We start from the raw sequence: 16,299 nt of genomic DNA, 5'->3' as shown, positions 1-16,299 counted from the left end.
ATGAAATTTTGGTTTCCCAGTGCATGTAAACTTTTTGTTTTTTACAGTTGTGTTTACACTATACCATAGTCTATTGTATGCAATAACATTATGTCTAAAAAGACAGTGTGACTTTGTTAAAAAAATACTTTATTGCTAAAATATGCTAACCATCTCTTGAACCTTTTACAAGTCATAATTGTTTCGCTGGTAGAGGGTCTTGCATTGATGTTTATGGCTGCTGACGGATCAAGGTGGTGGTTGCTGTGATGATTTCTTAAAATAAGACAACAATGAAGTCTGCCACATTGATTGTCTCTTCCTTTCCCAAACAGTTTGTATCATTCATTGCTATTTGATAGCCTATTACTCACAATAGAACTTCTTTCAAAATTGGAGTCGGTCCTCTCAAAACCTGCCATTGCTTTATCAACTAAGTTTATATGATATTCTAAATCCTTTGTTGCCATTTCAACAATCTCCTGAGCATCTTCACCAGTAAATGCCATCTCAGGAAACCACTTTCTTTGCTCATTCATAAGAAGCACCTTCTTCTTATGATAAAGAAGTTTTATCATGAGTTTGTAATGACTCAGTCACATTTTCACTTTTCACTTCTAATTCCAGTTCTCTTGCTGTTTCCACCACATCTGCCACTACTTTCTCCGCTGAAATCTGGAACCCTTCAAAGTCATCCATGAGGGTTGGAATCGGCTGCTTCAGAACTTCTCTTAATGTTGATATTTTGACCTTTCCCCTTGAATCATTGATGTTTTTCATGGTGAATGGTGAATCCTTTTCAAAAATTTTCGGTTTACTTTGCCCAGATCCATCAGAGGAATCATTGTCTATGGCAACTATAACTTTCCGTTCCGTTCTGTTCCGTCGCTCAGTCGTGTCCGACTCTATGCGACCCCATGGACTGTAGCCTACCAGGCTTCTCCATCCATGGGATTCTCCAGGCAAGAATACTGGAGTGGGTTACCGTTTCCTTCTCCAGGGGATCTTCCCAACCCAGGGATCGATCCCGGGTCTCCCGCATTGGATGCAGACGCTTTAACCTCTGAGCCACCAGGGAAGCCCATGAAATGTTTTTCTTAAATAATAAGAATTGAAAGTGGAAATGATTCCCGATCCATGGGCTGCAGAATGGTTATTGTATTAGCAGATGAAAACAACATAACTCTCATTGTACACCTCCATCGGAGCTCTTGAGTGATCAGGCGCATTATCAGTGAGCAGTCACATTTACATTTTGAAAGGAATTTTTTAATTCTGAGTAGTAGATCTCAACAGTGAGCTTAAAATATTCAGTGAACCATGTTGTCAACAGATGTGCTGTCATCCAAGCTTTGTTGTCCCATTTATAGAGCACAGTTTGGGTTTAGAGTACTTAGTATTTTGGGGATGGTAAATGAGCATTGGCTTCAACTTCAGGTTATCAGCATCGTTAGCCCCTAACAAGAGTCAGTCTGTCCTTCGAAGCTTTGAAGTCACGCATTGACTTCCCTCGTTAGCTGTGAAAGTCCATGATGGCATCTTCTTCCAATATGAGGCTGTTTCGTCTATATTTAAAATCTATTGTTTACTGTGACCATCTTCATTGATTGTCTTAGGTAGATTTTCTGGTAAGCTTGCTGCAGCTTCTACATCAGCACTGTTGCTTCAGCTTGCACTTTGATGTTATCAGATGGCTGCCTTCCTTAAAAGTCTTGAACCAGTCTCTGCTGCTTCAGACTTCTGTGTCTTCTTCACCTCTCTCAACCTTCTTTGAATTGAAGGGAATTAGGGCCTTGCTCTGGATTAGGCTTTGGCTTAAGGAATGTCTTTGTTTTTGGCTTAAGAATACCCACTCCAGTATTCTTGGGCTTCCCTTGTGGCTGAGCTGGTAAAGAATCCGCCTGCAATGTGGGAGACCTGGGTTCAATCCCTGGGTTGAGAAGATCCCCTGGAGAAGGGAAAAGCTACCCACTCCAGTATTCTGGCCTGGAGAATTCCATGGACTATAGTCCATGGGGTCACAAAGAATCGGACACGACGAAGTGACTTTACTTCTCTAAGGGAATATTGTGGCATGCTATCCAGACCACTAGAATTTTCTTCATATCAGAAATAAGACTGTTCTGGTTTCTTATCATTTATGTGTTTACTTTTATTTTCCATTAAGAACTTTTTCTTTGCATTCACAAATTGGCTGTTTGGCATACGTGGCCTAGCCTTCAGCCTGTCTCAACTTTATGCTTTCCTCACTAAGCTTAATCATTTCTAGCTCTTGATTTTAAAGCGAGAGACTTGCTATTCCTCGTTTCACTTGAACTTTTAGAGGTCATTGTAGGGTTATTAACTGGCCTGATTTCAATATTGTTGTGTTTCAGGGAATAAGGCCCAATGAGAGGGAGACAGACCATTTGGTGGTATAGTCAGAACACACACATGAAGAATATACAGTGGAAAAAAAGACATTCTCTTCCACAAGTGGTATTGGGAAAGTTGGACAGCTGCATGTAAATCAGTGAAGTTAGAACATATCCTCACACCATACACAAAAATAAAGTCAACTTGGCTTAAATACTTAAATATAAGAGATGATACCATAAAACTCCTGGAAAAGAACATACACAAAACATTCTCTGACATAAATTGTACTAATGTTTTCTTAGGCCAGTCTCCTAAGGCTCCAATAAAAGCAAAAATTAAAAAATGGGGCCTAATCAAGCTTAAAAACTTTTGTACAGCAAAATAAACCGTAAGCAAAACGAAAAGACACCCTACAGAGTGGGAAAAATATTTTCAAATTATGTGACCAACAAGGGTTTAATTTCCAAAATATACACACATCTCATACAACTCAACAACAAAAAACAGATAACCCAATTGAAAAATGAGTAGTAGACCTAAATAGACATTTCTACAAAGAAGACATGCAGATGGCCAAAAGGCACATGAGAAGATGCTCAGCATCACTAATTATTAGAGAAATGAAAATCAAAGTTATTGACCACTTCAGACCTGTCAGAATGGCCATCATTAAAAAATCTGCAAATAACAAATGCCGGAGAGGGTAGTGGAGAAAAGAGAACCTTGTTCCACGGTTGGTGGGTATGTAAGTTGATACAACCACTAGGGAGGACAGTATGGAGGTTCCTCAAAAAACTAAACATAAAGTTACCACATGAGCCTGTAATCCTACTCCTGAGCATACATTTAGACAAAACTATAATTCAAAAGGATACACGCAACCGTGTGTTCGTAGCGGCACTATTCACAATAGCCAGAACACGGAAGCAACCTAAGTGTCCATTGACAGATGAATGCATAAAGAAGATGTGGTATATATACACAATGGAACAGTACTTAAGTCATAAAAAGAATGAAGTAATGCCATTGCAACAACATGGATGTACTTAGAGATTATCATATTAAGTGAAGTAAATCAGAAAGAGAAAAACAAATACAACGTGATATCATTTATATGTGGAATCTGAAATATGATACAGATGAACTCATGTATGAAACAGAAACAGACTCACAGACATAGGGTTCAGACTTGTGGTTGCCAAGAGGAAGTGGGTGGTGAGGGATAGATTGGGAGTTTGAGGTTCAGTTCAGTTCAGTTCAGTTCAGTCGCTCAGTCGTGTCCGACTCTCCGCGACCCCATGAATCACAGCACGCCAGGCCTCCCTGTCCATCACCAACTCCCGGAGTACACTCAAACTCATGTCCACAGAATCGGTGACGCCATCCAGCCATCTCATTCTCCGTCGTCCCCTTCTCCTCCCGCCCCCAACCTTTCCCAGCATTAGAGTCTTTTCCAGTGAGTCAACTCGTCGCATGAGGTGGCCAAAGTATTGCAGTTTCAGCTTTAGCATCAGTCCCTCCAATGAACATCCAGGATTGATCTCCTATACTTCAATAAAATACACACATAGAACATTTATTGATTAAATTTGCCGTTTTATATCACCTCAGTTCTTGGCACCCCAAAGCAATTATAATAGTTAAAAGATCACTGATCACAGATGACCATAGCAAATATAATAATGAAAAAGTTTGAAATGTGAGAATTACAAAAATGTGTGACACAGAGACTCAAAGTGAATAAATGCTCTTGGAAAAAATGGCACTGATAGACTTGCTCAGCACAGTGTTCCACAAACCTTCAGTTTGTAAAAAAAAAAAAAAATAGTATCTGTGAAGTACAATAAAACAAAGTAGAACAAAATAATAAAACTGCCTTGTCCAGACGTGCAACAGTTTGCTTATCCATTCACCAATTTGAAAGACTTCCTTATCACTTCCTAGGTTGGGCAATCATATTAAGCCTGCTCTCAACATGTGTGTGCAAGTTTTTGTGTGGACATAACATTTTCAACTCATTTGGATAAATACCTAGGAGCATGATTGCTAGATCGTGTGGACAGAGTATGTCAGACTGTCTTCAAGAATGGCTGTACTGTTTTGTGTTCCCACCAGCACTGAATTTAGGTTCCTTTTGCTCTACATCCTGACCAGCATTTCGTGTTGTCAGTGTTTTGGACTTAACTATTTTAATAGGTGTGTAGTGGTATCTTGGCGTAATTTGCATTTCTCTAATGGCATTTCCTATGCTCTTTTGCTATCTGCCTATCTTCTTGAGTGAGGTGTCCAGACAGGTTTTGAAGTCAAGAATGAGTTAGGAAATATTTCCTCTGCTTCTGTTTCATGGAACAGATTATGGAGAAACCATTTGGGCTGGTGCTTTCTGTTTGGGGAGGCTATTAATTATTGATTTAGTTCGTTTAATTGATAAGTGCCTTTTGAGGTTTTGTATTTTTTTGTGAGATTTGATAGAGGGTGTCTTTCAAGAAGTTTGCCCATTTTACCCAAATTGGTGGGAAAATAATGTTGTCCATAATATTCCTTTGTTATTCTTTTAATGTTCATAGGATCAATAGTGATGGCCCATCTTTCATTTCTGTTGTTTTTTTCTTTTTTTCCTCATTTAACTTGGCTAGAGGTTTACCATTTTATTGATCTTTTAAAAAAATCAACTGATCCTAATTTTTTGTAAGGCACAGACTATAAACTGGAAGGATATATTGCAAAATGTTAATCATTATTCTCTAGATGATGAGATCATAGTTTTGTCTTCTCTGTAATTTCAGTTTAGTTAATATATAGTTCATAATTACAGATTATCTTTTAATTATATTGCCTACTGTTCACTATCTTTTATCAAAATTAACAAAGTTATAATCACTGTCTTGTGATCTTAATGAAAAATCTAGTTTCAGTAGTCTCTTTAATCATTTTTCACTGAACTTTGTCTTTAGGAACTCCAAATTTATTTTTTGTGGCTAGAGGGTACTGAAGAGAATAAAAACATTCACAAGAAGTGTGATCAGTTAAAAGAAAATGAAAGTAACATTTTCTAGACTTAACGTGTTTTGCATTTGTTCTTTTTTAATTTTTACTACAGCCTTAAGATGCCATTATTACCCTCATTTTACAGAAATTGATATTCAGAGAAGGTAATTTGCCAAAGACCACATCTGGTATGTGGAAAGACCATGATTCAGTACAAGGCTCTCTAATTTCAAAGTCTTTTTACCTTCCCAGATAGATTAGGTAAATGATTGGAACCAGACTTTGACCACAAGAATATGTATACATGGTGGAAAGGTTGATTTTTATCATTCATTTACTATCAGTTTTCATATATGACATTGCCTTTATTAATAAGGCTAGTTGTATAAGGTACATAATTTGACCTTTTTGAGCTTATAACTTCATGTATTAAAATTTCAAAATGAGAGACAACTTATTTTAGAGATGACTATCTGATTCATTGTCAAATTTTGTTTGAGAGATAAAATGAATGTGTTTTGTTGTAGTGCTTATTTAATTTTTATGACCTGAGAGGACAACCTGGACAGAGGGAGAAGTCTGGCCTCCAGGTGATTTTTCAAAATCGCTTTTCCTATATATAAAAAATGTATACCACCATCATTTATTTGAATTGAAAATTAAAAGTTGCTATATAAAGAGTAAATACTTTAAAGTAAATTCATAGATTTCCAAACATAGTAACATTTAATGGCATTTATGTAGTCATTGATTATTCAATGCCATTTATTTAACTATGTTGGCATTTATTTTAATTAAATTTCCTTGAAGAACTTCACCTAAAGCGACTAAAATAAATAAGGATTATCTTAGCATGCCCAATTTTATTTTACAACTGGTAATTGTCCGAACCCAAAGTTGTTGTCCCTTGAGTCAGTGTATTTTTCACTTAAGCTTTATGAAACCTTTAAATGATTTTTCAAAAATACCTTTTCCAGACCTACTAGCTGTTTTTCAGAAATCCTAATTGGGACTTCCATGGTGTCCAGTGGCTAAGACTTTGCGCTCCCAATGCAGGGGGCCCAGGTTCTATCCCTGATCAGGGAACTAGATCCCACATGCCAAAACTAAGAGCCCAAATGCTGCAACTAAAGATCCTGAATACTGCAGCTAAGACTGGCACAGCCAAATAAACATTAAAAAAAATCCCAGTGCTGGAGTCCTTTCATATTTCTGGTTCTTGAGGCCATAATTTTTAAAAGCAGTAAGATTTCCTTGATCTATCAAAATTATGCTTGGCATATAGTCAAGTTTTAATACAGTAATGCTGCATAACAAACAGCTTCAAAATCTATTTCATGCTTATGGGTGACTGTTCATTGGAGTCTAGGCTGTGGATGGGGTTTAAATCTCCTCATGACTCCACGTTCCAGACTGAATGGATAATGGCTTTATGGGCAAGTTCTTCTGATGTTGGATGGTGAAAGTTCAAGATAATTGCCATGGGGAATTTGCCATGTCTTTTAAAGCCTCTGTTGAGAGTGGTATACTGTCACTTCTTATATATTCATTTCATTGGTCGGAAAGCTGTGCCTCACTCTCTGTAAGAGAATCTGCATAGTCTTACATTCAAGAGTGTGAGTCTGTGATTCTGATATAAAGACTGGGTAAAAAGTTGGAAAAATTATGAACCTGTATAACTACAGTTCTGGGTTTTTAATTGTATAGATTATGTAAACCTTTTGATTTGTCAGATTGTTTACACAAAGTGATCACTTCTCTTAAGCAGGTATTCAATTAAAGTTATCTGTCTTCTGCAAACTAACTTTATTAAATACGTGTCATAGTAGAGAATTTAAAAAATAATGACCAGTGACTCTACCTGATTAATAATTAGCCTTTGCATGATGTTTTGTAGTTTATAAAATATTTAATATTTTAAAAATTTGATCACAAATAAGTTAGGTGACAGAATCCTAATTTTACAGATGTGGAAATTAAAAGCCTGGCTTGGCAAGGCTGTAACTAGTAGGTTCCATCCCAGATTTTTGGAGACTTCAAATCCAGTCATCTTTCCATCACTCCATACTGGATCTTATGTTTCCATTCCCTATTCTTTCCAAGTTTAAATAAATAATGGGAATATTTCTGGACCCCTGCCAGAAATGAAAGGAATCTATCACTGTACTCTTTATATCCCAACAAATTATATATCTTGTATTCTGACCTGTGTATCTGAATTAATGCAAGAGGCTGAACCTAATATTTATTCATTATCATTCCAGAAAGATGAGTTTATTTCCTTTGTAGTTTAGCAGAAAATAAGTATTTAACTTCATTAAATATTTCAAAAGTATAAGAGAAATTACTGTGGTATACCAGTGCTTTTCAAATTAGTTCTAATGTAGCTGCCTCAGATGATGATAGTTTCTGTATTTGAGGTTCTGTGTATGAACTTATTTGGGAAAAGAAATTGGAGGGAGTTTCTGTTGCAAGGAGTAAGTTTGAAAAATCTCTGTCTATACCAACTATAGTTAGGATGGCAATGTTATTATTTCTTCATAAAATTCCTTCATTTGAAAATGTTTTCCACAAATTCTCTAATATATTCCAGTAGTTGGATTATAAGGAACATTCTTGTGAAAAAAATCCATGTTTCATATTGAATAATGTAACTTGTTTACTTGTTTTTTGCCCTAACTTTTACAACAAATCCTTTAGCAATGTAATTTAAAAATCTGATCTGATTTTTAGTAATGGATTTCTATTAAATTTTCTTGGACAGCATTCAATGTTCTCAAATTTGTAGGTTTGTCTGGTGCTTTATTCCATTTCTCTGTTTTATATTGTCATTTGTGCCAAATTTATTTCCCTTATCCCGTATCTCCCTGCCTGTTCTGATTTCCTTCATAGTGAAAATAAAAATTAGTAGACAATAATAAATCGAGTATTTCAGAAGGTTAAATGATACTTAACACATTATTAACCAGCAACATATTAATGCTACAGGTGTTAGTTTCTGCAGAAATCCTCTGGTCAAATAATGTGTTAAAACTCTATTGTCGGATAATGAATTTATAGCCAGCTCATTGTTCTTGCTACTTTGTCCAATAATAGTGCAAAATTACTCTCCATATTTCTTTTTAAATGTCACCAGTGTAATTTTTTTTAGGCCTTTTCCCCTTTTATTAGTTAGCTTTTTTATATGACCCATTGCTGTGGAGAGTGGTAATTTTATTTGCTTTATATAAAGTTAGTGTATTTAATCAATATTTTTCCCTCTTTTGAAGACTGTGAACCAGAAGAGCTGACTGACTGGTCTATGGATGAAAAATGTTCATTTTGTAACCTACAAAGAGAAGCAGTCAGTGTAAGTTTTAGTGCTATGAAATTATTTCTAAACTAATTGCACAGTTGTAATGCAATTTTTTTAAAACTTAATTTGTTCTGAGAATTTGGGACTTATAGTGAAATTTAAATACTTGATTTTGGTAATGAGAAGAATATTTTGAAGTCTTATGTTAGAAGTCTAACATTTAGCTTAACTTTCAGGTGAAAACCCAATATACTCATCTTTTTTGCGTATTTCACATTTCTTTCTTAAAACTCCTGACTCATAAAGTTCAGTTCAGTTCTGTTTTGTATTTAGATCAACAGAGGTGAGCCTAGTTTGATCTGAGACTACCTTACAGTCTGTTTTCCTAGGAATCAGTGGTTGGAAGATAATGTAGTACTACTTTTTAGATTTTTACTTTTTCATAAAGTCTTTTGGATATCGTAATTATCTCCTGTGAAATAATTGTTAGTTTCTGCTGTAAACAGGGCATAAACAGACAAGTAGAATCTTCTTGTATGGTTTAGTTCAGTTCAGTTCAGTTCTTGTATGGTAGGAGGTCCTAATTCTTTTAATACTATTGTGAGAATGGCTGAGAAGAAATGGAAACTTTGAGAACTTGCACCCATGATCGTGTTAGTGGGTAAACATCTGCTTTGTTCTTAAAACTCTCATTACTGGCATGCTATGTAGCGAATTTAACAATATATTTTATCTTTTCTCCCCCTTCCTCTTTTTTGACAGTAGTTTTGCTAAGAAATAAGGCTAGTTTGGCCCTCTATCAAAAATAAATTTCTTTTTTCCTGACTCCTTCCCCAAATTTTATGTTCTGTATATAATTTCATATATTTAAAAGACAGAACAAATAAACATTTAGAGAATTTCTTTTTGCCATTTTAATGAAGTCCCATGTTTAAATAAAACATGATTTTTTTATGATGTTTTCTTCTAATTTTAGGATTGTATACCATCTCTTGATTCTTCACAGTCAACGCCAACAGAGGAGCTATCATCTCAGGGCCAGTCCAACACTGAAAAGATTGAATGCCAAGCAGAAAATTACCTAAATGCACTCTTTCGAAAGAAAGGTAATATTGATATACTTTGTCATTTAAAATTTGTAATAGAGACCTAAAATGTATGAATTTTTCTCACATCCGATTTTTTTAATATGGCAGTCTCTTCTCCATTCTTGATTATTTCCTTCTTTGTCCTTAGTTTTTCTCCATATTTTTAGGGGCATTAGGATTTGTGGTCACAGGGCTAGCCTTCTGCTGGGCTTTCCTTTTCACCATTCTCAAATCTCTCCTTGACTTCATTTTGTTAATTACTGTAGGCAGAAGAAAATTCTGTATGCTTTTGGTCTTCCTTATTTTGTTGCTTTTATCAAGACTGCAAAAGTTCTTTTGTGTTCAATAAGTGATAGATACAATATATTGCAAAGCTGTTTATAGAAATGTAACAGTTAAATCATTTATCAGCCAGGTTGATAGTATATTTGCTGGCTTGAGATTTCAGTGTTTCTTTGATAGCTTGAATGTGCTATTATAATGTCACTGTTCTTCTTTGCTTCCTATCTATCTAAACATTTAATCCAAATGAGAATTGTTTCATGTGTTTCCTTGCTTGATACGTATGTATCAGACAGAATTTGTTTCTATATCTTAAGCTACTTGAGAAAACTAGAGAAATATAGACCCTTCCCTTTTTTTTCTTGGCCATTTCTGCAATAGTAGAATGTCTTAATTTTTACCATGTAGACCTTGGGAATAAGTGATGGTTTAGGGGGAATGCAGGGTGGTAGTGGGAAGATCATTGTACCTCCCAACTTCCAGGGATGAGGAAAATGGTACTGTATTTTCATCTAAGTATTGATAGTGCTTTTAATACTCTTTTAAATTAGGTAACATCAGATATTTTCTGTTAAATAAGTAACTTTCAAGTTTTAATCTGTAATGTTGAATATTGTCCTTACCTTTGAGAGAGGAGGCTTTTGTTCAGTCTTAGTGTTATGAGTTCTTTTATGTGTTGAAATATGAAAATCCTCTGATTAGAAGAATCATTAGCATATTAATAGGCCTAAAGTTAAGAACTATGTATATTTTTAAGTGTAGAGGACTGAAAATCTTTCCCTGTGTGTAATTAAAGTAACTCATATTGAGAAATTGTCATTGTCTTTAAAAAACAAAATTTTTTAAAAATTTTCTATATGAACCAATATAAAGTATTTTACATGCTTTAAGGATCTTGTTTTAATTTAGAAAATTTTATTCTGCCTGTATATTTACACTTATAAGAAGAATTACGTTCTCAGATTTACATCACAAAGAGAGCTGGAGGAAATGTGTGCATTTACACACATGCATGCAGTAAGTTTCACTCATCTTAGAACTCATTACTCAGTCTCCTTCTCCTTTGAGTAATTGTAATGATAGTAGGTAGAAATTAATAATAGTAACTTTTAATATTTGATATTACGGAGTTAACCTGTGCTCCATTGCCCTATTAAGAGTAATCAGTAAAAAATTGGTACTATTTCAGCTGATTCAAGCATCTGGGTCTTCAAGAGGTCTCCTACCAGTGGTTGGGTGAGTGTTCATGGATATTTAGTGACCTCTCAATTTGGGGATTTTTTGTTTTTCTTCAAGATCTTTGAAGGATCACAGAGTTTTTAAATAAAAGATTCTAATTAGTAGTATTTTTGCCTTACTTTAGGTCTTTAGTATTTTTGTCTTTGTTAGTTTATTTGTGGTCCATCATCATCTTCCAGATTTAATTAAACATAAGGACTTTTCTACTTGTTTACTTGGCTTTGTTTCTGTTGTTTGCTTTTAATTTCTATGAATGAAACAGTTTTCGAGATTTCCAATATGGTCTTACCAGCATGTGGCTAGAAGATAGTAGCAGTATCTTTTAAATGGTCTTAATTCCTTTATGCATTTATTTCTTTAGTAAGTTCTTTAACTTTGAAACAAAAGGCAAAAAAAAAAAATGTGTTTTTAAAGATAGGAAATACTTTTGAGTCTTTGGAAGCAAATAAAATGCTAATAGAAGCCTCATATATGTGAAGTTTTTATTTGATTCCTGAACATTTTACAAAGTCAGTCATTTTTCGGAATTCTGGATATTAGTAACATTAGTATTACTAATACTTTGAAGCTGTTGCTTAGTTTGAGGAACATAAGCATGTGATCATCTTGCCAAAACATGGAGAAATCTTTTAATATTCTTATTATAGCTTGTTTATTATCTTTCCTAACTATAGTTTTATGGACTTCGATGATATTTTACTTTTATTGAGAACTCACACTTAGGATAATTATTATGGTTGATGTCACCAATTATGATTGAACACTAAGCCCATTTTGTGCCTTACCTCATTTAATCCCAAAACATTGAGAGATAGATACTCTTGTTATCATTTTAACAGATAAAGATAATAAAGTTCAGAGAAGTTAAGTTTTGTCAAAGTCGTGAACATTTGAACCCTGGGAAGAAATTTTTAAAAGGTCAAAGATGTTTTATGTGAAGAACACTTAGATTCTAAGTATTAAGTAGAAAAATCTTCCTGTTTTCTACTACTTAGCAGCCTAGAATTAGGATTATTTGAATTGAATTGGGAAGGCTAGAGAGGACCTATGAGAAATACAGAGCATTCCATCTTTCCTTCTGTGAACAGCTGTGAACTGTGAACAGCTTTAGTGATTAGTTCCCTTACACTATTTAATAATTGGAAAAGCTTATTACTTAATCTAAATACAGTTTGAACAATTCCTTATATCAGAAGCTAGTCAAAAATACTCTTTGCAGGTTGAATAAGTATAATCAGGGAGAGGGGATATTTTAGTGTAGAAGTGAATTTTTAACTAATTTTGTATATTCTTTAGAAATGTTTCAGAATTGAGTTCCTTGTAGAGGTTAACCTGCACACTTACGTAGAGTGCTAGAGTAGAATGAAACCTCCACAATAGCAGGGACTTTGTTTTGTTAATCGCAGAATCCTCAGTATATGGGATAGTACTTGTCATATATCTTCAATAAATATTTCTTGAATGGATGAATGAGCTCTAAGATAAACTATGTTCCAGTTTTTCCGCATATTACTTTGCCAACCAAGGTCCGTCTAGTCAAGGCTATGGTTTTTTCCCATGGTCATGTATGGATGTGAGAGTTGGACTGTGAAGAAAGCTGATCGCCGAAGAATTGATGCTTTTGAACTGTGGTGCTGGAGAAAACTCTTGAGAGTCCCTTGGACTGCAAGGAGATCCAACCAGTCCATTCTAAAGGAGATCAATCCTGGGTGTTCATTGGAAGGACTGATGCTAAAGCTGAAACTCCAATACTTTGGCCACCTCATGCGACGAGTTGACTCACTGGTAAAGAGTCTGATGCTAGGAGGGATTGGGGGTGGGAGGAGACAGGGACGACAGAGAATGAGATGGCTGGATGGCATCACCGACTCGATGGACATGAGTTTGAGTGAACTCCGGGAGTTGGTGATGGACAGGGAGGCCTGGTGTGCTTTGATTCATGGGGTCGCAAAGAGTTGGACACGACTGAGCGACTGAACTGAACTGATGGTATTATACTTATTCCATTTGAAGAACAAAATTGTTTTGCATGTATATATAGTTTATCTTCTACTTTGTTCTTAAATTTATTACTATGTTTAGCATGAATATCAGTTTATTTGTTTTGAAATGTGGATAACATAGGCATATAAATATAAAATGCCTTTTCTGAAGCTATCCTCATAGGATGTAAACTAAATTATTTTGACTTTAGGCTTCATATTCTCTGATCACCTGAAGCAGTTTAAATCACTAGCTTACAATTCAAAAAGATATCTTTTATTTTTCAGTTAAAGAAGCCTACTTAACTAAATTGGACAGGTAGTATGTACATTGTAGCTGAGTGAATCATACTGCTAAGTATGTAATAAATTAAAGCCTTCCTTCATCAAAATATGATATTTTTCCTACTTTATCCTCCACACCCCCCCCAACACATATTTAACATTCATTTAACTATTATTCTGGCCATTTTTTTTTTAAGACCTTCTTGATGTATAGTTGAAAGCTGCTATTAACCAATCTTTTCCCCTTAAATTAATTGATAGCCAGGTTTTATATAAAGTTTTTCATGCCTTTTCTGAACACAAATCTTTTTCCCTTTAAACTTTTAATTTTTAAGCTTTATAATACTGCATGAAATAAATATTAATACTTCTCTTTAATTTATTGGATTATGTCTGATACTAAAATATTTGACTTCTTAGAAACAGGAGTATTAAATCTTTTAGATTGCTTTTCTCTAAATGCAGGTATCTTTGAATGTCTATGTAAATTTTACCTGAATTATTCATTCCCTAAGTGTTTCTTATACAAATGCACCTTTCTGATACCATGTGGTCATACATTGAAAAAATGAATTTAAAGTGTTAGATTCTTTGCAACCCCATAGACTGTAGCCCACCAGACTCCTCTGTCCATGGAATTCTCCAGGCAAGAATACTGGAGGGGGTAGCCATCCCCTTCTCCAGGGGAATCTTCCTGACCCAGGGATCGAACCCAGGTCTCCCACATTGCAGTCAGATTCTTTACCATCTGAACCACCAGGGAAGGCCCCTTGGCTTTCTCTTTATATGTGGGTTGCCTTTTTGGAACTCTCAGGGAACTGTATGTTGCTGCTGCCGCCGCCAAGTCATTTCAGTCATGTCCAACTCCTAGCAACCCCATGGACTGCAGCCTACCAGACTCCTCCACCCATGGGATTTTCCAGGCAAGACTACTGGAGTGGGTTGCCATTGCTTTCTCCAAACTGTATGTTAGTGTAGTAAAATAATCCACATACCATTATGAGTCATAATCCGGAGGTGTTCATGAAAAGATTCTTTTTTTTGCTATATACATAGATGATATGAATGAAATTCTAAGAACACACTTAAAGTTATAACTGGATTTAAGATCTTAGGCATTTCTGTTAAAGTCACCTTTCTGCCTGTAACACCACCCATGCTGCTGCTACTGCTGCTAAGTCACTTCAGTAGTGTACGACTCTGTGTGACCCCATAGACGGAAGACCACCAGGCTCCCCCATCCCTGGGATTCTCCAGGCAAGAACACTGGAGTGGGTTGCCATTTCCTTCTCCAATGTGTGAAAGTGAAAAGTGAAAGTGAAGTCACTCAGTCGTATCCGACCCTTAGTGACCCCACGGACTGCAGCCTACCAGGCTCCTCCATCCATGGGATTTTCTAGGCAAGAGTACTGGAGTGGCTTGCCATTGCCTTCTCCACCCATAGTAGGAATTAAAGACAGACTATTGGATTATTCATTTACCATTACCTGGATTCTTTTATCTCCTTTTGTCTTCTTTAATCTCTCATTTGACCTGGTGAGTTATGCCTTTATAAGCACCCATACTTTTTTCCACTGTGTCTTCTGAAAACTTGTGTTCTTTCATCAACAATTCCCTATATCCTCAGTCTTTTCTCTTAATGTTCCCTTTACTTTATTGCTTTAGGTGAAACCTGTGTATTCATAAAAGATGCTTTTGTAGCCCTTTCTCTTGCTAAATGTTTTTCATTGTTTGTTTATGTAATACAGGAGTGATAAAATTGACAAATTCTGAGATCTTTATAGCTGCTTTCCAACCATTTATTTACTGTCCTCACTGAAAACCCTGAGCTTGTCTGAAGCACCTGACATCTTCCTGTTCCATCCACATCATCATGTTACACACCTCTACTAACTTTTTTCACTTTCTTCCTCACATCTTAGTTCTTGGTGACTTCAAGTACTATGCAGCTGATTCATTTAACATTCTGGCTTCTCAGTTACTTGACCTTTCCATTTCTAATGATCTTTTCCTCCATTCCACTCCATTCATCTTTCTGATGATCATCCCTAGACCTATGCCATCTCCCAAATATAATTTCAACCATCCCTCTTTCTGACTACCATTTTATTTTAATAGTCATCCCAATATTTTTTTAACCTTCTTGCAACCCCCAATCTGTTGACCATACCACTTCTCATTATTCATTGTCTCATGATTTCACTTTTCTCCTTACTCATTTCAGATACTGTGCTTGATTGCTGTAATCATCTTTCTATAAAATCTTAATTTCCTTGCTTCTCTTTTCCTTTCTCATATTTGCATGTCAGAACCTCATCTGGATTTTAACCCTATACCCCATATATTATACACTTGCCCTGAAACAGCTGAACTTGAGTTAAACACCTAAGTAGTTATTTTATATCCCTCTCCTCAAATTCTTCACAACTAAAAACCACCATTCTTTTTTGTAGTGCAGTTACCTTGTAACATTATATAATTTGCTTATTTTTTAAATGTATTATTCATTGTCTTTTTCCATCTGCTAGTATAGAGACACCATGAAGAATTGGATTTTTGTATTTTTTCCTACTGAGATATCTCAATCATCTGACACATAGTAGATACTTATTTTCTGTGCTTTTACCATCTTTACTCTGTTCTTTTCTTTTCAACTCATCCTGATTAGACTTTGTTTTCTACTACCCTGCTGAAACTGTTTTATCAGTTTCATTGGTAATTCCATTTTGTACTCTTTCAGTTCAGTTCAGTTCAGTCGCTCAGTCATGTCCGACTCTCCGCGACCCCATGAATCACAGCACGC

The 16,299-nt window shown here is 35.4% G+C and overlaps 1 protein-coding gene across 12 annotated transcripts in view; it reads left to right on the top strand.

The window, feature by feature from the left end:
• Nucleotides 1-16,299, top strand: part of LCORL (ligand dependent nuclear receptor corepressor like) — a 182,532-nt gene that overhangs the window by 60,425 nt on the left and 105,808 nt on the right. For 8 of the 12 annotated variants that reach the window (XM_088836255.1, XM_055434574.2, XM_055434575.2 and 5 more), the window contains exons 3-4: nt 8,595-8,674; nt 9,597-9,726. In XM_088836255.1, coding sequence (XP_088692381.1) covers nt 8,595-8,674; nt 9,597-9,726 — 210 coding nt within the window. Of the gene's footprint in view, nt 1-5,852; nt 5,916-8,594; nt 8,675-9,596; nt 9,727-16,299 lie in introns of all 12 variants that reach the window. The other 4 variants (XM_055434577.2, XM_055434578.2, XM_088836252.1 and 1 more) reach the window with 2 other exon arrangements.

The sequence above is a fragment of the Moschus berezovskii genome, chromosome 5 (assembly GCF_049115385.1).
Source record: "Moschus berezovskii isolate FMDL1 chromosome 5, NW_MosBer_1.0, whole genome shotgun sequence".
NCBI lineage: Eukaryota > Metazoa > Chordata > Mammalia > Artiodactyla > Moschidae > Moschus > Moschus berezovskii.
This window is presented reverse-complemented; position numbering and strand designations above follow the sequence as displayed.